At 45.8% G+C, this 25,817-nt stretch overlaps 1 protein-coding gene across 2 annotated transcripts in view; it reads left to right on the top strand.

Annotated features, from left to right (window-relative positions):
• Positions 1-25,817, top strand: part of LOC126985593 (HEAT repeat-containing protein 1 homolog) — a 95,496-nt gene that overhangs the window by 50,860 nt on the left and 18,819 nt on the right. For both annotated transcript variants that reach the window (XM_050840750.1, XM_050840749.1), the window contains exons 8-11: positions 10,632-10,754; positions 10,955-11,135; positions 20,228-20,350; positions 21,762-22,409. In XM_050840750.1, the coding sequence (XP_050696707.1) occupies positions 10,632-10,754; positions 10,955-11,135; positions 20,228-20,350; positions 21,762-22,409 (1,075 nt within the window). The remainder of the gene's footprint in view (positions 1-10,631; positions 10,755-10,954; positions 11,136-20,227; positions 20,351-21,761; positions 22,410-25,817) is intronic.

Below are 25,817 nucleotides of genomic sequence, written 5' to 3'. Positions count from 1 at the left end.
GAGTGGGGTGGTGCCCCATGATACCCACACCATCGAGTGTATAATATCCTTTGAAAAGGAGGGGACCAGGTACCATAACTCAGAAATATCTGTAGAATAAAAAATACATCGCAGAAATAGCATATCAAACATATAATGGTAACGATATGTAAAAATGATGATTTCTCGAAATATAAGTTATTGGCTTTTGGTTAAAATTCTGATAGCCTATAAAAGACATTTCCAGTTGGATAAGTTCATTCAATACGGTAATGGTAAGACTATATTTCCATCAAGACAAAACTCTTCTAAGCGCTATAGAATATTTTTTTCATATATTTTACACCGATACAGCGAAATGTGTTCGGTTACGTAATAAAAAAAATATTATTATATATATGGAAACAAAACATTGCCAACACATATTGGCCAAATGTTAGCACTGAGGTTACTTTACATTGTCCAATGAACAAAAAAGTTGAAAACCCATATATAAAAAAGTTATTTAGAACTCAAATTCAGTTCCCCCCCCCACACACTCAAAAAATAAAAAAAAGGTTTTCGTCAATCAGGCTCAAACTTTGCCAGAGATGTTAGATTATAGTCTACTTTATTGTGTAAAATTTACAGCCAAAAATATGCAACTTCATATGCTTTCTAAGACTACGCGCCCCTTAAGGGGGGGTGACTAAGGGGGGTCCTCCTGCCCATATGATACGTCCAATAGCTTTGAAATCTTAGTATGTTATTTGTATCTCTAAATATATGACATTCTGTGAATTTCATGAAATTTGGGTGAAGTATACGGGAGACTCAAATAAAGTGTAATTTTCCTTTTTTTGTTTTACAGACTTTATTTTTCAGTTAATCGCTGAGAAAAAAAAACACAGAAACTTTGTTTACATATCTACATTTTGTATTTATAAGATTGTGATATGTTGTTTTGTCTTCAAGCAAAAAAAAATTGCAATGTTTTTTCACTTATAATTTTCTCTACTCTGTGTCCCGTTTTCTTTTTACATTTTTTGAAATTTCATGAATACAAAAAATTGCCCTTTGTAGTTTTAGTTGGTACCAAACAAAAGTCGGATAGACTTTTTCCTGATTTTGTGAAATTTTTTGAAGTGTAAAAAGCAACTTTCAGAGATATTGGCCCCTAAAGATTTTTTTTCCATTTTATCCATGTCTTGCCATTTGTATTTATCTGATTGGCATGAAATTTTCACATATGATTGTGTATACCTTGTTGACTTACTGGAGAATGCTAAGGCATCTGGTCCCCCTTTATAAAAAAAAGTATTACTCACTCGCAGGTGAGGGTGTCAGAAGGCGCCACCTTCCTCGTTGTAGAAGAGGTTACGGTCAAGGTATTCCTGCATGACCGTACTGGGCACTTCTGTCTCGCGATGAGTGTCTGTAGCTGGGAAAGCCACACGGTGATGAAAGTTTCGCTTGTATCAGGAGGAGGAGGGTTCAACTGAACACCTCTGTGCAGAACTTGTTGTTGGAGCTGCAGTGATGTTTCATGTGGCAATGATTCTGCAGCTGGTGGTGATGTAGGTGGTGGTGGAGTAGGTGGTGATGAAGCAGGTGGTGGTGGAGAAGGGCGTGATGAAGTACTCGGTGTAGGGAGTGGCGAATCAGCTGGTGGTGGAGGAGGTGGTGGAGCAGGTGGTGGTGGTGATGAGCGGCGGGTGAGCGTGGCAGGATCACGACTCGCTTCATAAACTCCGAAACTGCTCCCTTCCTGGTCTTGGCCACTCCATCTTGTTCAATAAGCCTTCTTCATGTTGATGGCTCTCTTGCTACTCAACTTGCATTTGTATGTCATTACTAAAGGCCTTTATTTGGCTGGAGTACAAACGAACAGGTTGCGTGCCCTTCCCCGTTGTTGTCTGGGTAGGGACTGGCTCCGCCACACTCCTCTCCTCAACTCACACCCTCCCTGCGATCTGGCACGAGAGCAATGACAGATGACAAATTTATGGAGAAAAAAAAATATTCTAATGCAAATTTTATGTACATACAAGCATTGAATGATACAGCGTGTGTTGGCGCGCGAGTTAGGCTTTGACGCAATAGTGCGGGCCATTTAAATCTGGCTTCCAGGGGGTGAGGGGCTTTAATTTTACGAAAACAAACCTCACCACATGGCAATTTTGGCTATCCCGGCCATGCTGAGCGAAAAAAACGTATTTGTCCGATTTTAAATGTATTTGTCAAAAAATACCCTTAGTCGCCCCCCTTAAGGAGGTCGAGGAGGGTGAAGCCCCCCTCCCCCCTCCCGTTAGGTAGGTTAGGTTAAGTTAGGTTTGGTTGAATTTATTTATTTGGTGGGGAATTAATGAAATGAAAAGCCTTTGACTCCACTCTGTCCAAGAGAGCTGTGTGAGTGGAGCCCCACCACACGTGAGATGCATACTCCATACGAGGGTGGACAAGGCCCCTGTAAATAGATAGCAACTGTGCAGGGGAGAAGAACTGGCAGAGATGATACAGAACGCCCAGCGTTGAGGAAGCTGATTTAGTAAGAGATGAGATATGAAGTTTCCAGTTGAGATTTTGAGTTAAGGATAGACCAAGGATGTTTAGTGTTGAAGAAGGTGATAGCTGAGTGTTGTCAAAGAATAGGGGATAGGTATTTGGAAGATTGTGTCGAGTGGATAGGTGGAGAAACTGTGTTTTTGAGGCATTGAAGGACACCAGGTTCTTCTTGCCCCAATCAGAAATGATAGCAAGGTCTGAGGTTAAGTGTTCTACAGCCTCCAGCCTGGAATCGTTTAGTTCCTGTTGGGTGGGTCTTCTATTAAAAGAAGTTGAGTAATGCAGAGTAGAGTCATCGGCGTAAGAATGGATAGGACAGTTCGTTTTGGAAAGATCATCAATGAACAACAGAAAGAGAGTGGGAGATAGGACAGAGCCGTGAGGGACACCACTATTAATAGGTTTAGGGAAAGAACAGTTACCGTCTACCACAGCAGAAATAGAACGGTCAGAGAGGAAATTGGAGATAAAGGTACAGAGAGAAGGATAGAAACTGGAGGAGGGTAGTTTGGAAAGCAAAGATTTGTGCCAGACCCTATCAAAGGCTTTTGATATGTCCAGCACAATAGCAAAGGTTTCACCGAAACGGCTGAGAGGATGACCAAGAGTCAGTTAGGAAGGGTAGGAAATCACCAGTAGAACGCCCCTTGTGGAACCCATACTGGCAATCAGATGATTAAGAAACTTCCGGTTAATGATTGATTCAAATGCTTTAGATAGACAGGAAAGTAAAGCTATAGGATGGTAGTTTGAGGGATTGGAACGGTCACTCTTCTTAGGCACAGGCTGTATGAAGGCGTACTTCCAGCAGGAAGGAAAGGTAGATGTTGACAGGCAGAGGTGAAAGTGTTTTACCAGGCAGGGTGTCAGCATGCGAGTACAGGTTTTGAGGACAATAGGAAGCACTCCATCAGGTCCATAAGCCTTCTGAGAGTTGAGGCCAGAGAGGGCATAGAAAACATCATTCTTAAGAATCTTAATAACAGGCATAAAGGACTCAGAGGGGGGATGAGTAGGAGGAATATGCCCAGAATCGTCCAGAGTGGAGTTTTTGGAGAAAGTTTGAGAGAGGAGTTCAGCCTTAGAGATAGATGAGACGGCAGTGTTGCCGTCAGGGTTAAGGAGAGGAGGGAAAGATGAAGTGAAGTTGGAGGAGATGTTTTTGGCTAGATGCCAGAAGTCATGGGAAGAATTAGAAAAAGCAAGGTTTTGACATTTTCTATTAACCCTTACATTACGGCGATCGTTTATACAAGTGCGCTGCCACACGCCCCACCCGCACAGGGATCGTATATATAATCATCACGCTCTACGCTCCCTACGTTTCAAATATACCGCCAGTTCTTGACTCAGAAGGCATCTGGTATCCGTACACACTCTCATTTGTCTCCAGCGCTCGGCCTACCGAGGGCCACAGATCATTTCCCACTTTTGTTTGGAATACATCTGGCATGTCAGGTGACGCGTCAAGCAGTTCTTCCGCTCCGGGCGGGAGAGCGCGGGCGAATCAAGGTGACAGTGACTCTGATGACTTCTATGTTAGTGACACTGACAGAGATACTAGTGATAGTGACTGGCTATCTGATTTTGGAGACATTAGTCAACGAAGCAGTGATAGTGATACACCGCCTGCCTCGCAGCCTCTCCCTCCCCCTGCCCCGAGTTCTTCAAGACGGAGGCGTGGCCGTATTTCCTCACGATCTAGGATTACTGCATCAAGAGGGCGCTCCTCTCACTGGGTTGACAAGGAATGCCTATTTCTCTCAGTTGTGTGTGTGTGTGTGTGTGTGTGTACATACATAATGTGTTAGTGCAGATATACATATATTGTATGTCATAAAATGGAAAATTTTGACTCAGTCATGGAGAGAGAGAGAGAGAGAGAGAGAGAGAGAGAGAGAGAGAGAGAGAGAGAGAGAGAGAGAGAGAGAGAGAGAGGACATAAACAAGGGTGTCTTATCGCTTTTGAGAGAGAGAGAGAGAGAGAGAGAGAGAGAGAGAGAGAGAGAGAGAGAGAGAGAGAGAGAGAGAGAGAATGGGCACATCACTAACTTTTTTGTCTTTTTTTGTGCTTTAGCATCTTTACTTTTTATTTATCTTTATTCATCTTTTTTTTTGTGTGTGTGTGGGGGGGGAGAGAGTACACCTGGGCGGGGGCATACGGGTGTTTTTCTTCATCTTTGTTTTTTTGGCGGGTGGGCACTTGTTCGGAGGCACCCGGTGAGGCGGCATGTCCAATATCAGTTTCAATTTGCCGCCTTTGATTACGTAGCGACCAGCAACCCGGTGCCTTCAGACCGTCTCACTAGCTTGCTTGAGTTGCTTGATGAGCTGCCTCAGCTCCTGTACTTCACCCATGGCTGAGAAACAAATAAAAAGAAAGAAAGCCAACTATGATAAAATTTGTTTAGTATTACATGTTTTGTGGAGCAGGAGAGCTGAGAAACATCTTACCGGCAGGGAAGCAATGCTGGGACTGCCTTTATTCAAAAACATCAAAAACTTGCGTGCCAGCCCTTTGTATAAATCAGTGAGGGTTACCCATGACCTTACTAAGAGTCAAGCTGTCATAACTCTGCTACGAGTAACAAACTCGTATTGTAGTTGTAACTTCTCTCTCTCTCTCTCTCTCTCTCTCTCTCTCTCTCTCTCATAATATTGCTACACTTGAGGTAGAGAGAGAGAGAGAGAGAGAGAGAGAGAGAGAGAGAGAGAGAGAGAGAGAGAGAGAGAGAGAGAGAGAGAGAGAGAGAGAGTGTGGGGTGCTTCTACGCGACGCGTCACGGCCACAAGAAAATGCGCAGTATTTTCGGCTGTCATAACTTTTTTATTATTACTAGGAGAGAAGTTTTATTACACCACCATATATACTAGATGATTATAAATTTATTACAAAGAAGAAAGACACCATTTCCACCTCTTTTAAATGTCTAAATTTTCCCCGTGCACAGCATCCAGAGAAATATATCCCCACCCGTACTCTAAGGGTTAATGAAAAAGTTTTTGGTAAGTCAGAGAATAGATTTGGCATGATTCCAGGCAGAAATGTAAAGGTCATGGTTAGCAGGAGTGCGAAAGCTCTGGTACCTTTTGTGAGCTGCTTCTCTATCTTTGATAGCATGAGAACAAGTGTGATTAAGCCAAGGCTTTTTAGCATGAGGAGTAGAGAAAGTATGTGGAATATATGCCTCCATTCCAGAGACAATCACCTCTGTGATGTGCTGGGCACACACAGAGGGGTCTCTATCCTGGAAGCAGTAATCATTCCACGGGAAATTGAAAAAGTACATCCTCAGGTTGTCCCACCGAGCAGAAGCAAAATGCCAGAAGCACCGCCTCTTCGGTGGGTCCAGGGGTGTACAGGAGCGAAAGGACAGGATACAGAAATAAGGTTGTGACTGGAGGAGCCCAACGGAGAGAACAGTTTGATAGAGTTTGTGAACAAAGGAGGCAGCATAGCTATGTGGGTGTGGCCAGTGTTGGTTTTGTTGCACCTTCTTACCTTCTTGGACTGTTTCTTTCAACAGTGATTGCTGTCTTTGGTAAATGGTCACTTACAGGAGCTGCTGAGGGAGCTGTTGTAGTTATTAGCCATGTTGGGGTGTGCTCAGCTCATTGACTATGTGGTTTGGATCAACCCCTCACCCGCAGCGGGTTGAGCGGCTGACAAATGAACCAAAACCACCCACATTTTTTGGGATAATGGTTGAGCGACTTTGCAAGAGTCCCCCAATTTTCTCTGAGTGTGATAAGGGGGCATTTTGGGTGTTACAGCAAGCATATCACACTGTACAGTGTTTGGTAGGGAAATACAGTAGGCACACATACTATGCATCAGACTTTCGACATTAACGGACTAAGTTCCTTCCCTTTTAGTCCGGTATATCGAGGGATTACTGTAAAAGGTGTGCCATGCGCATTCCACAGTGCCCTTCCACACGTTACTGTGTTTATTTTACATTTTGAGAGCTAAAAACAGAAAACTCAGCATTACTGGACAGAGGCAGCTGAGCACCAGCAGTAGAGGCAACCCCAGAACAAGAGGGGGCCGACACTGTCCCAGGGACAGCACTAGCACTCACAGGCTGTCTCTCTTGTTTAAGCTTGTCCATGTCACCCCTCAGGTCTGCAATAGCACTGAAAATCATGGCTAAAGTAGCAGCATTACTTTCATCATGTGTGGAGGCATGAGAGGTAGGAGGAAACGGCCAGCTGCGCCGAAGTGTCCAAAACTCGAGAGGAGGAACGTGTCTTGCCTGCACTCTGGCCAGAGAGGCGGCAATCATCCGATGAGGACATGCCGGCGGCCCCAGCCGGCGTGTGTGAAGTAAAGGAACAGGTGGCCAGCAGCCTTTCCAACGGGGCACTTAACCCGCTCCCAAAGGATCACGGGGAATAAACCAAGCTCTCCAGTAAACTGTAAATCGTTAGGCCACCTGCTCCTATCACGGATAACGGGATGGGGTACTGCCCACTCCTATCATGGATAACGGGATGGGGTACTGCCCACTCCTATCTCGGATAACGGGATGGGGTACTGCCCACTCCTATCTCGGATAACGGGATGGGGTACTGCCCACTCCTATCTCGGATAACGGGATGGGGTGCTGCCCACTCCTATCTCAGATAACGGGATGGAGTACTGCCCACTCCTATCTCGGATAACGGGATGGAGTACTGCCCACTCCTATCTCGGATAACGGGATGGAGTACTGCCCACTCCTATCTCGGATAACGGGATGGAGTACTGCCCACTCCTATCTCAGATAACGGGATGGGGTACTGCCCACTCCTATCTCGGATAACGGGATGGAGTACTGCCCACTCCTATCTCAGATAACGGGATGGAGTACTGCCCACTCCTATCTCGGATAACGGGATGGTGTACTGCCCACGCCTATCTCGGATCACGGGATGGGGTGCTGCCCTCCTATCTCAGATAACGGATGGGTACTGCCCACTCCTATCTCGGATAACGGGATGGAGTACTGCCCACTCCTATCTCAGATAACGGGATGGGGTACTGCCCACTCCTATCTCGGATAACGGGATGGAGTACTGCCCACTCCTATCTCAGATAACGGGATGGAGTACTGCCCACTCCTATCTCGGATAACGGGATGGAGTACTGCCCACTCCGCGCTCGGATAACGGGATGGAGTACTGCCCACTCCTAACTCAGATAACGGGATGGAGTACTGCCCACTCCTATCTCGGATAACGGGATGGAGTACTGCCCACTCCTATCTCGGATAACGGGATGGAGTACTGCCCACTCCTATCTCGGATAACGGGATGGAGTACTGCCCACTCCTATCATGGATAACGGGATGGGGTACTGCCCACTCCTATCTCGGATAACGGGATGGGGTACTGCCCACTCCTATCTCAGATAACGGGATGGGGTGCTGCCCACTCCTATCTCAGATAACGGGATGGGGTGCTGCCCACTCCTATCTCAGATAACGGGATGGGGTGCTGCCCACTCATATCATGGATAACGGGATGGGGTGCTGCCCACTCCTATCTCAGATAATGGGATGGGGTGCTGCCCACTCCTATCTCAGATAACGGATGGGTGCTGCCACTCCTATCTCAGATAACGGGATGGGGTGCTGCCCACTCCTATCTCAGATAACGGGATGGGGTGCTGCCCACTCCTATCTCAGATAACGGGATGGGGTGCTGCCCACTCCTATCTCAGATAACGGGATGGGGTGCTGCCCACTCCTATCTCGGATAACGGGATGGGGTACTGCCCACTCCTATCTCGGATAACGGGATGGGGTGCTGCCCACTCTTATCTTGGATAATGGGATGGGGTACTGCCCACTCCTATCTCGGATAATGGGATGGGGTACTGCCCGCTCTTATCTCGGATAATGGGATGGGGTACTGCCCACTCCTATCTCGGATAACGGGATGGGGTGCTGCCCACTCTTATCTCGGATAATGGGATGGGGTACTGCCCACTCCTATCTCGGATAATGGGATGGGGTACTGCCCGCTCTTATCTCGGATAATGGGATGGGGTACTGCCCACTCCTATCTCGGATAATGGGATGGGGTACTGCCCACTCCTATCTCGGATAATGGGATGGGGTACTGCCCACTCCTATCTCGGATAATGGGATGGGGTACTGCCCGCTCTTATCTCGGATAATGGGATGGGGTACTGCCCACTCCTATCTCGGATAACGGGATGGGGTACTGCCCACTCTTATCTTGGATAATGGGATGGGGTACTGCCCACTCCTATCTCGGATAACGGGATGGGGTACTGCCCACTCTTATCTCGGATAATGGGATGGGGTACTGCCCACTCCTATCTCGGATAATGGGATGGGGTGGTGCCCACTCTTATCTCGGATAATGGGATGGGGTACTGCCCACTCCTATCTCGGATAATGGGATGGGGTACTGCCTGCTCTTATCTCGGATAATGGGATGGGGTACTGCCCACTCCTATCTCGGATAATGGGATGGGGTACTGCCCACTCCTATCTCGGATAATGGGATGGGGTACTGCCTGCTCTTATCTCGGATAATGGGATGGGGTACTGCCCACTCCTATCTCGGATAATGGGATGGGGTACTGCCCGCTCTTATCTCGGATAATGGGATGGGGTACTGCCCACTCCTATCTCGGATAACGGGATGGGGTGCTGCCCGCTCTTATCTCGGATAACGGGATGGGGTACTGCCCACTCCTATCTCGGATAACGGGATGGGGTACTGCCCACTCCTATCTCGGATAACGGGATTGGGTGCTTCCCGCTCTTATCTCGGATAATGGGATGGGGTACTGCCCACTCCTATCTCGGATAACGGGATGGGGTGCTGCCCACTCTTATCTTGGATAATGGGATGGGGTACTGCCCACTCCTATCTCGGATAATGGGATGGGGTACTGCCCGCTCTTATCTCGGATAATGGGATGGGGTACTGCCCACTCCTATCTCGGATAATGGGATGGGGTACTGCCCACTCCTATCTCGGATAATGGGATGGGGTACTGCCCGCTCTTATCTCGGATAATGGGATGGGGTACTGCCCGCTCTTATCTCGGATAATGGGATGGGGTACTGCCCGCTCTTATCTCGGATAATGGGATGGGGTACTGCCCACTCCTATCTCGGATAACGGGATGGGGTGCTGCCCGCTCTTATCTTGGATAACGGGATGGGGTACTGCCCACTCCTATCTCGGATAACGGGATGGGGTGCTGCCCGCTCTTATCTCGGATAATGGGATGGGGTACTGCCCACTCTTATCTCGGATAACGGGAAAAACAACAGACCAGCAGGTACTGTGTCTGATCAACGCGGTGTTCACGCAACAACTGACAGTGTGAGGCAGCGCAGCGCATCTCAAGTGGAAGCGACCTCTAGCAGAGGAATGATTTGCTGAAGTAAAATTTTACACATGTTGGGGTAAGAATGACAAACGAAGGCAAACCAGCGTTTATTTTATATAACACTGAAGCCTCTTTGGCATCTGGTCCCCTCCTATGGGGGTGGCCAGGAAGCAGCATCCAATGGTATCAGTGGGTTTAATTTGGGTAAATTCATATTCAACATGGGCAAGACATAGGGAAGAATTGGTTTACTAATAGAGTGCTGGATGAGTCAAACAGGCTTGGCAGTCATGTTGAAGGTGTCATTAGACAGATACATTCTACTGTAGATGAGGTTAGATAAATTAATGGATAGTGAGGTTTGGTGGGGTTAGGTTTACAGGAGCTGCCTCTTGCAGGCTCCTGATTGCCTTTTTGAGGTTGAGTACTGCCGCTAAACCCATGAACCAGAGACTAGAATACTAAACAAACGTACCAGGGAGCAAGACACAGGAGGCGTGGGCAAGTAGACGAACCCTGAACAAACTGTTATTTTTCTCATAGGATTGATGCCCCTGCCTTCATGGCGTCAAGGTTTGCGGACATTTTCATCTATCTATTTATCTCTATCTCTGATGCCTTGCTCCCTCACGGGAACTTCCCTCCAGGGGATGGGGGCGAACCCAAGTATGCATAAAATAAACCACTTTGTATGGATTGTTTGGTGTTTGTGATCTGTTTTTGTATGTAAATCTCTGTGAACCTTTTGCAGGTACCTCACTGGGGGAGAGGAGGAAACACTTCGGAAAGAAAAGACCATTGTTAAATTTGACAAGTTTATGGATGAACTGTTCTCCCTCCCACTCTCTGACTCAGATGCTGCCAAGGTTATGTGGTGAGTAAGCATGCAAAGTGGCATAAAAAGTCACTAATCAGAACACAGGAAGACTTTTGCTACTCAAAGTCATGAAATTTTATTGTGTGTTGAAAACCTGGCATTATGGAAATACCAGATCAAAGTGGCAATAAAAGTATCAGTAATGATGGTGAGGTAAATGATCATGGTAACACTCCCTCACTTCTCCCCACGTCCAGGTCACTGTATGAAGCAGTGCGCACCCATCTCAGCGCCCTGCAGTCTGCCCCGAGCCTGTTGGCAGCCGTGGGTAGGGCAGTGAGGGCAGTGGAGACTGTGCACCCTCAGGCATACACAGAGGCCACCACTCGCCTCGCCCAGCGGCAGGATGACCCTGGGCTTGGGGGAGAGTACAGGAAGGTGAGCAAGGCTGTTGTCTGGAAGGCTGGGCTGCCTGTAAATACTTAGTGTTTCAGATGAGATAAATTATGCTTTTAGAAGAATAGAATGCAAGAAAAGTGAATCCTTTCTTTCTCTACATGTTTTCCCTGCATGAACATGGATCAAACTCCTTGACATACAATATTTTCTTGTGATTCTGTTTTACTTATTCAAACTCCACTTTACAAGGGCTCCTGAGGAAGTCAACTCTTAACCCTTTCATTGCTAAACGCTGGCAGCGAGCGTTAGGCGTATTTGCTGGTGGTGCTAAACACTTGCTGCGAGCTCCAGCCGCACTCAAATCTCCCGCGTATGAGAGTGTTCCAACAATATTTCTCACAACACAGGATTGCCAATTGAGTGAGTTCTTCACTAAATTTGGTGGAAAATCATATCAGCCCAGCACGGGAAATCTACGGACGAGCAACTGGTGGATGTTGTTGACTAATATAGCGGCATTTTTGTATAGCTTCACCTATCACCTGACTGATATTTTGACCAAATAGTTGTAAATTTTGCAGTTGGCAATACTGCCCTGCCAGCACCCCATCATCAAGAGATCTACAGTAGTTGCCTTACGGCTGACCGTCGCGCACGTATAAATGTACATCTTCACAGGCAACACCCCCTGAACGTGCCTGTACTTTCGCAGGAGAGGCTTACATTACCGAATCGTATAGATCTTGGCCTCCTCTTTCCAGTGGTTTTTTTGTTTATAGCTGTGATGAATAGTTTTTGAGATACAGAGGTTAAAAGAGCAAGTACTGGCGTCATTTGCTGGTGGTGCTAAAAGCTCGCTGCAAGCGCCAGTTGCACTCACAGAAATACTACCCCCTGAACGTGCCTGTACGTTCGCAGGAGAGGCTTACATAACCGAATCTTATAGATCTTGGCCTCCTTTTTCCAGTGGTGATTTTGTTTTGTAGCTGTGATGAATAGTTTTTGAGATACAGCGGTTAAAAGTGATTCCCTTCCCCTGCTGGGGTGCCCGAGCGCGCCTGAGGGGATAGTCTCGTTGCGAGCGCTTAGCAAGGAAAGGGTTAAAAGTGTTAAAAAAGAGAGCAGGACCAGATAATACGGAAATTTTAACCCTTTCCATCCGTGACGCAGACGTCGGCGTCACAGTATGGAAAGGGTCAAGAGGAAATGGAAGAGAATTAATCCTCTTCTAAACCTCTCAATCCTCCTCTAAATTCCTCTTAATCCTCTTCCATTTCCTCTTAAGAGGTTTAGAAGAGGATTAAGAGGAAATGGAAGAGGATTAAGAGGTTTAGAAGAGGACTAACGGTGACGCCATCAGATATGACGTCGGTGTCGCTGGAGTGAAGGGTCTAAGTGTTCTGTTACAGTTGAAATGCAGTGAATAACTGACAGTAATGGCGACGTATGTGCCCCCACACACAGCAGCTGGACTAACAAAATGTATAACAATCTGTTAAAAGGTGCAAGTAAAACGTTAGAGGACATCATTAGAAATAGCAGGAATGTGATTCTAGCACGGGACTTCAACTGTAAAAATGTAAAATGGGAAAAATTTGAAGTGTAAGGTGAAAAAAACACATGGGGAGCTAAAATATTAACCCTTACATTAAGGCAATTGTATATATAAGTGTGCTACCACACGCCCCACCTGTACGGGGATCATATATATAATCATCACACTCTACGCTCCCTACGTTTCAAATATACCGCCAGTTCTTGACTCAGAAGAATGGTGGAGGCTTATGGCATCCGTACACACTCTCATTCGTCTCCAGCGCGCCCTACCAAAAGTCACAGATCATTTTCCACTTTTGTTCGGAATACATCTGTCATGTCTCGTGACGTGTCAAGCAGCTCCTCTGCTCCAGGTGGAAGTAGAGCGCGGGTGAATCAAAGTGACAGTGACTCTGATGACTGCTATGGTAGTGTGTGAAGGCAACTACCAACTTAACAGGCGAACGACTGGGGCACTCCTGTTGCCCGCCCGCATCTTGCTGTTCGAGCTGCTACACTCCCGCTGCTTGTTAGCCATGAAGCCGTACAACTACCGAGGCGCCGGAACGACCTGCTACACTCCCGCTGCTCGTTTGCCAATAGCCGTTCGATACCTCGGTCGATGAACCACCGAGGCTGCTCAACCCGCTGTTGGAGGCAACTTGGTGGGCTGTCAGCACCTTCATCGTCAGACAGCGGCTGGGCCTCGCTTTGAACACTTGATTCTACTCTGGCTCCAGCCCTGCTCTCACTCGGGTTAACTCAGAAACCGTGGGCTTGTTCTGGGTGCCTTACCTCTTTCCACGCCTTGGACTTCCGTTACTGCTGTGGTAGTGGTACCTTGTGATTCGAACGTTTTTCAATTCGAACAATTTCCAATTCGAACACATTTATCAAACAAATTTTGTCCTCCAATTCGAATGTGCGTCACAATTGGAACACAAACAAATGGCTGCAGATGAAGCCACCAGTATAGCCAGGGCTGCATTTGAGAGAGCGAGTCGGGAGCTCTCGGGAGGCCAGACCTCTCGGAACCCTCTATCAAACGCTTTTGTGCGCCTCTCAGTTAAGCCTCGTCGTTGCTGTGGTAACAGCATCTAACTGGCAGCAAAATGGCGTTAACGGTGTCTCACTGGCAGCAAAATGGCGTTAACGGTGTCTCACTGGCAGCAAAATGGCGTTAACGGTGTCTCACTGGCAGCAAAATGGCGTTAACGGTGTCTCACTGGCAGCAAAATGGCGTTAACGGTGTCTCACTGGCAGCAAAATGGCATTAACGGTGTCTCACTGGCAGCAAAATGGCATTAACGGTGTCTCACTGGCAGCAAAATGGCGTTAACGGTGTCTCACTGGCAGCAAAATGGCATTAACGGTGTCTCACTGGCAGCAAAATGGCATTAACGGTGTCTCACTGGCAGCAAAATGGCGTTAACGGTGTCTCACTGGCAGCAAAATGGCATTAACGGTGTCTCACTGGCAGCAAAATGGCGTTAACGGTGTCTCACTGGCAGCAAAATGGCGTTAACGGTGTCTCACTGGCAGCAAAATGGCATTAACGGTGTCTCACTGGCAGCAAAATGGCGTTAACGGTGTCTCACTGGCAGCAAAATGGCATTAACGGTGTCTCACTGGCAGCAAAATGGCATTAACGGTGTCTCACTGGCAGCAAAATGGCGTTAACGGTGTCTCACTGGCAGCAAAATGGCGTTAACGGTGTCTCACTGGCAGCAAAATGGCGTCCGCTGATCTCTCTGATGACGGTTGAACATGCATCACAAGCTGTCCTGGCCGATGAGCTCCTTGCAACAGAAGATGAAAAGGAAGCTGCAGTGGGTGTGGTGGCACAGAGAGGTGAAATGCAATGGAAGCACTTATATGTGTTTGTTTGGGCCGCCATGTTTGCTGATGACGTCTTCACAGCACGGAGGCGCTCCACCTCTCAAAGCCGGGAGTGAGTGGACGTGCCAAGAGGGCAACCCGTGCTGTGGCGTCTCATGTTTGAGAGCTCTCGGGACTTTCTGAGAGTCCCGATTCCCTCTCTCAATCGCAGCCCAGGTCGGTGAATGTGATACTGTGGATTTCAGCCTCAAAAAACGCCAACAAAAACCCATAAAAATGTTAGAAAAATATGAGGCTTTTGGGGCCTGGAATGGATAATTTTTTCTTCATTAATTTCAATGGGATAAATTGCTTCCTAATTTGAACACTCTTAATTTGAACAGCCCAAATTAACCAATTAAGTTTGAATCCTGAGGTGCCACTGTATAATATAATTGAGTTTACTCAGCCATGGGGGCATGTAACAGCAGGAGGAGGTAATAAAGGGTACAATAGGTGAAAAAGTTTGGACAACACTGAATTAGAGAACCATAAAGACAACAGAAAGAATTACAACATAGCTAAGTATAATGAACTGAGAGCTTTTTTTTGGAAGTATAAATTGGTCAGAAATGAAAAAGATGAGAAAAGTACACATAAGATATGATTACTTCTGTAAAACTTACAATGAAGGTGTGGTAAAGTGGGTGCCCTACTGTGTGATGAAGAAAAGAGGGAAAAAGAGTGGTTTAGTTTATACAAGACATCTGGAAGCAGAGAAGAAGAAAGATGAAGCTTGGAGAAACCTAAAAAGAGAAGGAATGCCACAAACAGGGAAAGCTATAGACAAGCTGGAAATGACTGACCAAAGTGAGGAGAGAACAAGAAAGTTTGAAAAGAACATAACAGAAAATGTAAGGAGAAGCCAAAACTTTTTTTTTAAAGACATGTAGATAAGAATTTGAGGAAAAAAGCAGCTGTGAATACAATCACAGTGGGTGACCAAGTCTGTGAGGATGTAAAGGAAATCTGTGAAATATTAAATGAAGCCTTTCAGAAAGTGTTTACCCAGGAGACAGAATTTGCAGAGAGGAATGAGGAGAGAAGTGTCAAGAGAATGGAAAACATGTAAGTGGATAGAGAGGAGATACTGGGGCTGTTGAAACCACTAGATGGTAAGAAGGCAATGGGTCCAGATGAAATATCAGGCCAAGTACTGAAAGAGTGCAGTGAACAGTTACTGGAACCAGTTCATGACTTTATAATTTGTTCAGTCAAGATCGGGGAAGTCCCAGTACAGTGGAAAAGGGCACATGTGGTCCCATTATATCAGAGCAGAAACAGAAAAGAGCCGCTGAACTATAGACCGGCTTCTCTAACAAGCGTCAAGTGCAAGCTGTGTGGGAAGGTAATTAAAAGACAGTGTCGGACCGTCTGGAAAGAGAGAAGATAATAAATGAAAGTCAACTGGATTCAGAGAAGGCAAATCTTGTGTCACAAATCTAAGATGTTTTCACTCAAGAGTAATAGACACAGTGCAGGAGAGAGACGGACGGGTGGACTGCATATTTTTGGACCTGAAAAAGGCATTTGATAAAGTTCCACATAAGAGACTGCTGAGGACACTAGAAAATAGAGGAGGACTGGGGAGAAAAATGACAGAATGGATGAAAAATTACCTAGCAAACAGAGAAATGAGAACCGTGTTGAAAGATGAACTATCGGATTGGAGAAAGTCACAAGTGGAGTGTCACAAGGATCAGTGTTAGCGCCTAGAGTGTTTTTAATAAACATTACTGAAACGGCAGAAAAAGCAAAGAGTTACATGAGTATGTTTGCAGATGACGCCAAACTGCTTAGGAAAACAAGAGATGATGATGATTGTAATAAGCTGCAGGAAGATTCAAATGAGATAATGAATGGAGTAAAGAATGGGAAATGGATTTCAATTAAAAGAAGTGTCACACAATGAAAATGGGCAAGATAAAGATAGACCAGGTGGTGTATAGGATGGGAGGGACAACCATCGACACAGTGAAGGAAGAAAAGTCTTAGGAATTACAATACAAGATACACTGGCACCTGAGAAGCACATGAACAAGATACTCAGAGAAACACAGTCTGCTGCAAATATTGGAGTGGCATTTCACTACTTGGATGGGGACATGATGAAGAAAATAATAACAACCCTGATCAGACCAAGGCTAGAGCATGTGGCAGTTGTCTGGGCACCACACAAGGAAAAGGACGTAAGGAAACTAAAGGATTCAAAGGACTGCGACTAAGATGGTACAAGAACTATCAAGCCTGCCATACGAGACAAGATTAGAGGAACTGGGCCAACCAACACTGGAAGGAAGAAGAGAAAGAGGAGACCTGATAGCGGAATACAAGTGGAATGGAAGTGTTGGATGGAAAACACAGCAAGAAATTGAGAAAGGGGACTTGTTTGAAAGACCTTAAGAAGGTCAGTTTTCCAAACAGGAGTGTGGATGCATGGAATGGACTTAGCAAAGACATTGTTGAAGCGGGCAGTGTCCATAAAAAGAAGGAAAAGCTGGACAAATATAGATTGGGAGACAGGACTGACCCAGCTTGAGCTCAGGCGCTGTATACTACAAATAGGTAAATACACACACACACACACACCTGTGTGTGTGGAGCGAGAGAGAAACGAGAGGACATGGAAAGAAGTTTAGGGCGACCACGTGTAGGCAAGATGTGAAAAAGTTTAGCTTCCCAAACAGAAGTAATGAGCTGTGGAATGGACTGGAGGAGGAGGTGGTTTGTGCAAGAAACATTCATGATTTTAAGGAAAAGTTGGATAAGAGAGGATATGGAGATGGGACAGCGCAAGTGTTGCTCTTTTCCCGTATGTCACAACTAGGTAAATACACACACACACACACACATACATACACACACACATGCATAGCAGCCATGAACTGTTAGAGATTAAAACTTTGGAAGGATATGAGTATCGAGATGAGCCATATAAGGAAAAAAGGAAAAACTACGCAAAGGCAGATTACGTTGGACTCAAGACTTTCTTCGGTGGGGTAGACTGGACTGATATGAAGAGGAGTACTAACATTCAGGAGAAATATGACCTTTTTATGAATATTTACAACATAGGAACAGAGACATATGTTCCATTCTACACAGTAAAAACTAAAGGAGAGAAAACTTGGTTTGGATGGAGGTGTGAAAAAAAAAAAAAAAAAAAAAAGGCATGGAGGGATTTAAGGAAAAGACCAAATAAGAACAACAGGGAAAAATATAAAGATCAAGAAATGAATATGTGAAAATAAGGAGAGAGGAGGAAGCTAAATTTGAAAGAAGAATAGTTTTTAAATGTAAAGAAGAACCAAAAATGTTTTATGAATTTGTAAATGGGAAGTTAAAAAGAAAGGAAGGAGTGGAAAAGCTAAAGGAAAAAAGTGTAATCTATGAAAAGGAGAAAGAAATTGCAGAAATATTAAATAAAAATTCTCATAAAGTGTTTACGGAAGAAACCGACTTTGACTGGGGTCCCGAAAATTGTAATGAAGGGAAACTAAATGTAAAGGTAGAGAAAGGGGAACTGATGCAGCTGACGAAAACCTTAGATGGAAGGAAAGCTATGGGACCGGATGGAATCTCGGGTCAAGTGCTGAAAGAGTAGAAATGAATCACTGGAACCAATTTATGACTTAATAACATGCTCTATAAATACAGGAAAAGTGCCCTTAGAGTGGAGAAGAGCGAATATTGCACCAATTTATAAAAGTGGACCATTAAATTATAGACCAGTTTCTTTGACAAGTGTAATGTGCAAGATTTGTGAAAAAAGAACAAAAAAACAGTGGGTCGAACACTTAGAAAAGAAAAACATGATAAATAAGGACAGTATGGATTTAGAAAAGGGAAATCGCATGTCACCAACTTACTATGTGTCTATTCAAGAGCAATAGACATGGTGCAAGAGAGAGAAGGATGGGCTGATTGTGTATATGTCGATTTGAAAAAGCTTTTGACAAGGTTCCTCACAAAAGGTTAATCTGGAAACTACAGCAGTGGGGAGGAATGGGCGGAAAGGTTACCGAGTGGATGAAGGATTACTTAACAGGAAGAGAAATGAGGACGGTGATTAGAGAGGAGAAATCAAATTGGAGGAGAGTAGAGAGTGGAGTTCCTCAAGGCTCAGTTCTGGCACCAATAATGTTCATAATATATATAAATGATATGCTGATGGGTATAAAAAGTTATATGAGCCTTTTTGCAGACGATGCAAAGTTAATAAGAAAAGTGAAGAGGGAGGAAGACTGTGGAGAACTGCAAAAAGACCTGGATAGTGTATAGATGGAGCCAGTTACGGGAGATGGAATTTAATGCAAACAAATGTCATGTTATGGAAATGGGGAAAAGTAAAAAAAGACCGAGGAAAACATACAGGATGGGAGAAGAAAACTTAAAGGTGGTACATGAAGAAAAAGACTTAGGAGTAATGATGCAAGACACACCATCCCCAGAAAAGCACTTAAACAAGTTATTTGGAGAAACCTACAGGATGATGCAAAATATAAAGGTATCATTCCATTATATGTACAAAGAAATGATGAAGAAAATAATAACAACTCTGATAAGACCAAAACTTGAATATGGTGCAGTTGTGTGGTTGCCTCACAAAAAGAAGGATATCAGAAAGTTGGAAAGAATACAGAGAACTGCTACTAAAATGGTCCCAGAACTCTCGAATGTGACGTATGGAGGCAGATTGAAGGAGATGGACTTGACAACACTGGAACAAAGAAGGGAGAGAGGAGATCTGATCACGCTGTATAAGTTGGTAAATAAGTTTGATGAGGTGCATCAGAGAAACTGTATTAACATGGTGAAAAACATCCCAAATGAACACCACTGAGTGCCAGGATTCAAACCCGGGCCATCTGACTAGAAGTCAGGGCAGCATACCGACCAGACCACCGATGGGCTAAAAGGTTACCGCACCAGAGGCCACTTCTGCGGCCATTAACTGATGCCCCAGCCCCGCACTGTGGACATGAAGGTGAAGGTAACCCCGCCCACACCCTTGACTGATGGAAACGCTTTTAATCAAACCCTAATGGCACATACGGTGTGTAAATCAGTGGTCTGGTCGGTATGCTGCCCTGGCTTCTAGTCAGAAGGCCCGGGTTCGAATCCTGGCACTCAGTGGTGTTCATTTGGGATGATGAGGTGGATAGAGCTGATCTCTTCTCAACTGCGAGAACAAAGGGGCAGAGAGGACATGGAAAGAAACTTAATAAAGGAATTTGTTTGAGTGGCTCGAAAAAGTGTAGTTTTCCACATGGAAGTGTTAACACCTGGAACAGCTTGCGGGAAGAAGTGGTGGAGGCGAGCAGTGCCCACCAAATGAAGGAAAGGCTGGATGAATGTAGATATGGAGATGGGACTATTAGAGCTTAGCTCGGGCCCTGTAGACTACAAATAGGTAAATACACACACACTACACCCCCCAACCAGCCTTTCCCACTTACTGCACTTCATTATATTCTCCCATAAATTTTTATTAGTACTTTGTCAATATTCAGCCTTGTGGTTGCTAACAATTGAATTAACCATTTATTATTATTATTATTATTATTATTATTATTATTATTATTATTATTATTATTATTATCATTATTATTATCATTATTATTATTATTATTATTATTATTATTATTATTATTATTGCTATTACTATTATTATTATTATTATTTTATTATTGTTATTTATCATTACACCTACACAGGTGCTGCGGTCGCTGGTGCTTCCGGCGAGTGGGTCGTCTGGCAGCTTCACACAGCTGCTCCACCCACAGGAAACTTTGAGGGAGGAGGCCAGCAGGGCCTACCTCAAGAAGCTGGACAGAGAGGTGGGTGTACTGGTGTTGCCCGGAGGAGGGTGCTGGTCGCTGGCATGGGGGGGTGATAATTTTGTTGTCATTTTCTGGAATATGGAGAGAGAGAGAGAGAGAGAGAGAGAGAGAGAGAGAGAGAGAGAGAGAGAGAGATATAAAAATATATATATATATATATATAAAAATATATATATATATAAATATATATATATTATATATATATATATATATATATCTATATATATATCCACTTCACAGGTGGTCTTCCCCTCACACCCCCTCCCTCAATCCTTCCCTCATACACTTCACAAATTCCTTCTCATTCATTCTCATCACGCGTCCAAACCATCTCAGTGCACCACGATTCACCCCTTTGACCACTTCAAAATCCACTCCCTTCATTGGCTCCCCTATCTCACTCCTCTCCACCTCTTGATCCTTGTTCCTACACTCGTCGCTTCTGCTCTCCCTCCCACACTCCCATTCATCGTGGTTTCAAAGTGCTGTCTCCATACCTCCCTTATCTCCTCACTCCCTCTCACAAGTACCCCATCTCTCTTCATGCCACAAATGTCAGCTCCTTTCCAAGAACAAGCCCCTCTCAGCACAAACATCCTCAAGGTACTGGCCTTTCTTGTTCACTCCATCCACACCCCACTTCCCATCCACACCACCTGTCTCAATGTTTCCAGCTGTTTTTTTGCCAGGCATCCCTTTGATATACTTATTAGAGAAATAGTGTGATGCTGTCCGTGTCTTGCAGTTTGGCTCTGAGAAGTTCAAGCAGGCAACCGTGTCTGTGCAGAGTTATCTCCTTGCAGTGACACGGCCCACCACCTGTGTTCCCCCAGTAGTGAGGGTGATTATGTGACATGGCCCACCACCTGTGTTCCCCCAGTAGTGAGGGTGATTATGTGACATGGCCCACCACCTGTGTTCCCCCAGTAGTGAGGGTGATTATGAATGCTGTGGCATCAGTACATTTATTCCTCTTTTTATTTGGTAAAAAGAAGCACAAGTGTCTTAAATGTGATAAAGTCAAAACAAAGTGATGAAACACTGCACGGAGTAGCTCACATAGTGCACATTGCACCGGAGCAGGGAGGGCCTGAAATGCCTCCACCATGACCCCCTTGGCGGAAGGTCCTGTGATGGGGAGTGTGTGGGAGGCACAGATAGAATTTTTTTACTCTTAATAATGATTCCTGCTACTTCTGTGTCAGTGGTGATAGATTCTTCAGTGTTCCCAGCTAAATTATTGTAGTCAGGAACCAGCTCTACATTCCTTCATATCAAGGCCTTTGTAGTGTTAGGATTGTTTATCATCATGTCAGTGTTGGTAAACATTAACCCAGTAGCAAGAAGAATATGTCAGTGATTCCTCTCTTGAGTGTTCATCCCACAGCCTCCCTTCCCTTGCCCCCAGGAGCAGTCCGGGGGAGCCACCGTGCTGCACGTCCGCAGCATGCTGTCTGATGACCACCCACCAATTCCTCTTATGGCACTCTCCACACCGGTGGCACTGGCAGCACTCCCGCCTCCCGTCCTGGCTGAGCAGTGTTGCCGCCTACTGTCCAAGAGTGGGAAAGGATGGCAGGCAGTACGAGAGGCAAGTTTGGCGGCCCTCTCAGGCAGTGCTGCGGCTCACTATGACAGCAGCACAAGCCATTTGGTGCTGTCTACCTGCCTTCCTTATGTCCTGCTGCCCAGGACCTTCAGTGACCTCGTGCTGGCCAAGATTTTGCTTAAGTCTCAGCTTGCCAAGAAGACTGCCTTCCTGTCAGCACTGAAGAGAGAGGCTGCACCGTGCCTACACAGTGGAGGAAAGGCGAGGGACTACGCTGAAAAAATCTGGAGTGGCATGCCCAGAGTTGTGTCTGGCTTTGGTGCCTCTGAGCTGCTGTCCCTGTGCGGTGTGTCAGAGAGCAGCAGAGAAGGAGCTGCTGAGGCCAAGGTAATGGCGCTGGCCCTTCTCCACGCATCACTAGGCATGCAGGGAGCCAAGGAACACCTGGGACTCAAGCTGGCCCACAAGCTGATTGACCTGTGTTTGGTTTTACTGGAAACTGGGAAGGTGAGTGTTGAATTATTGTTCTCTGAACTTTTTGGTTGTAACAGGAATACATTTACGGTGACCAGAGTCCCGCCTCTACCTGGAACAGTCCTGCTTTTTTCATGTTTGTCCCACTTTTTCTAAGTACAGTCATCCCTCAAATAGTACGGGGGCTAGGGACTCAGGACCCCGTACTATTCGAAAATCCTTATAAAATTAGTACCCCTCTTAAAAACACTCCTGGGCTGTGTTTGAGAGAGAGAATCGGGACTCTCAGAACGTCTCGAGTGATCTCAGACGCATGACGTGGCAGCACGAGTTGCCAACTCATCACGTCCAATGGCTCCCGGCTTTGAGAGGTGGAGCGCCTTCGTGCTGTGATGACGTCATCAGCAAACATGGCGGCCCAAACAAACACATATAAGTGTTTCCATTGCATTTCACCTCTCTGTGTCACCATAACCACTGCAGCTTCCTTTTCATCTTCTGTTGTAAGGAGTTGTCAGCCAGGACAGCTTGTAATGCATGTTAGACGTCGCCAGGAAGACCAGTGTACGCCATTTTGCTGCGAGTGAGATGCCATTACAATAACAACGATGAGGTTTAGTAAAAGGACGGCCTTTATCTCCACTCTTGGAGCACTGGCAGTTAGTGCGGCAAGAATTTATTTTTCACTATGATTTTCAGGGTGTTGGCCCTGAGGGAATAAGCCGTTTCAAAGGCTGTAGTTGGGACTGAAAGGGACAACTACCTCCCGAACTAAGACTAAGACCCGAGATGATAGATACAGTGAACACTGCTCTCATGCACGTAGTATGCTCTCCCTACGGCAAAGTAACTCATCCCAAAATGTAATTTCTCCTAAATCTGAATTCTTCTCCAAGGTGAACACCTTTCTCGAACGCATTGGGGTGCTTTCAGCAGGTGTTTTGGTAGAACAATGATGCCACTCATGCCAGGGCTTCTTGGTGCGACAAGTGGGAAATTTAAAAATCCTAAATAAAATCTTCCATGACAATCCGTGTAAAACTGAAACCGTACTATTGGAAACTACTATTTGAGGGACGACTGTATTGCTAAAATGTTCTGCTTATAAAATGCTGCTGAAATGCCCCACCTAGTGGACAACTCATACTTGTACATCTTAACAGTCTTCAGTGTCTTAGGCCCCTTTCACATGAGCGGTTTTTGCTGCTCCGGCACATGCTGGAGCAGCAGCCACATGCTCTTTCGCACGAGCGGTTTCTGCCGCTCCGGCAAGCGGCAGCCGCATGGCACCTGGACATCTGCGGTCAAGTGCGGTGTCTGCCGCATCCGCTTCAGTATCTCCTTCAGTCATATTTGTAATCCTCTCTTGAGGGATCCCACAAACAAGGCCGTCTTTCAATCTCAGAGACCAGCAGCTCCGTGTCATGATAATTTTTAATTAGCCATAACCCTGAAATTTATATGCAGATGTTTGTTGTACAGAGGTATACAAAATTAATATGTAAGACACTTACATTTTCAATATACATTAATTGAAAGTTCATAAGATGGAAAATATAGTGCATACCAGCTTTTCCAATAATGCAGACAAAGTGGTCGCGTGCCCTTCCTCCCAGTGTTGACAGACAACTATCCCTCGCCGCATGCGGCAAACACCGCATGTGTGAACGTGCCCATAGCAACACATGGCCACTGAAATCGCTGTGCGGCATTTCTGCCGCTTCGGTCTTGCTGGCAGTCCGGCAGGGTGCGGCTGCCGGAGCGGCAGTCCTGCCGCTCCGGCTTCATGTGAACGTACCCATAGGAGTCAATGTAAAGCTAAACCATCCGGCACGTGCCGCAGTGGCAGAAACCGCTCGTGTGAAAGGGGCCTTACATCAGTTATAGACGTTGACCCCTAAAGGGCAGGCAGGCATGACCGCTGACTCTCGCTCCGTGCAGGGGTCTTGAGCCTGAGATCACTGTCTTCAAGGAGTCAGAATCCCTCACCTACATAAGTTAGATACATCACTGTGGTACCATGCCATGCAGCATACACTCAACCAACTGATGAATGAAGCCTGAGTTCAGTGTGATGTAGGGGAGCAGCGTTAGCAGGGGGCAATCAAGGTGTTTGTCAACGCTCCACAATGAGCTTGCCTGAGTGGACTGGCCTGGAACATCAGAGTTGATATGCTGGAGTTGTGGTCGCCTGGAAAGAGAATGTAGTTGAGAGGGGATTCACATGTTTGAAAGTTTACGTTTGTAGGTTTATGATTTATTCTCTCTCTCTCTCTCTCTCTCTCTCTCTCTCTCTCTCTCTCTCTCTCTCTCTCTCTCTCTCTCTCTCTCTCTCTCTCTCTCTCTCTCTCTCTCTCTCTCTCTCTCTCTCACACACACACACACACACACACACACACACACACACACACACACACACACAGACACACGCCAGCTGCCGGCCTGTGTGGACGCGGTGCACGGAGCTCCGGGAGGTTTTAACTTTTTAGCTTTTAGTTTTTTAGTTTTCTTTTAACTTTTAGACTTTTAACGTTTCTATCTATTTTACGCTGCTGGCGCTGGGAGGACACGGGAGGACGGAGCCCCGAAGGATTATTTTAATTATTTTAACTTTTTGACTTGACTTTTAACGTTTTAGCTTTTAATTGTTTGCCTATTTTACCTTTAACCTGTGACATATGGAGGAGGGCATTACTGGCGCTGTCCCCGGAAAGAGGTTGGGAGGAGAAAGTGGTATATTGATGGATACGGGATTACGGGTAACTCTCGATTTATGCGTTTTTTAAATAACGCAGGGTCCAAAATCCAAATAAATTTTTAATTTACACGTTTTTTCACTTATACGCGATATTTTATGGAGTGGCCACCAGATGTCTCAAGCAACTGGACTCACATGGCGCCGCGGCCACACAGCTGAGCTCAGTTCTTCCCGCGCACCACTTGAACAACAATACAGTACCCACGCTGCCATGCTGCTCAACAATAGGGGTGGGCAGGTACCGGTACCAGTACCGGTATTAACGGTACCAGCTATATGGTACGGTACCGGTACCAGACTGCTCGGTACCGATACCAATACTTGCCAGCCGCTCATGGTGTCCCTCATTTCTTCCTCACACGAGTGAGGCTGAGGCTGAGTGCCTGAGTGGATATCTCGGTGATATGGATATTCTCTCTCTCTCTCTCTCTCTCTCTCTCTCTCTCTCTCTCTCTCTCTCTCTCTCTCTCTCTCTCTCTCTCTCTCTCTCTCTCTCTCTCTCCACTGAATGAAGTGAATAAGCATATGATTCCCACCATCACTCGTAGGTTATGACAGAGAACTAGGCAAGACACAATTCACACGGTTCTGGTGACACGCGCCATGCAGCTGTTTGTTGTATGGGTGTGGTTGTGTGGTTTGTAAACAATGCAAATGGCGGCCGGGCTGGGATTGCGTGAAAT

Source organism: Eriocheir sinensis, chromosome 59, assembly GCF_024679095.1.
Source record: "Eriocheir sinensis breed Jianghai 21 chromosome 59, ASM2467909v1, whole genome shotgun sequence".
Lineage (NCBI taxonomy): Eukaryota > Metazoa > Arthropoda > Malacostraca > Decapoda > Varunidae > Eriocheir > Eriocheir sinensis.
This window is presented reverse-complemented; position numbering and strand designations above follow the sequence as displayed.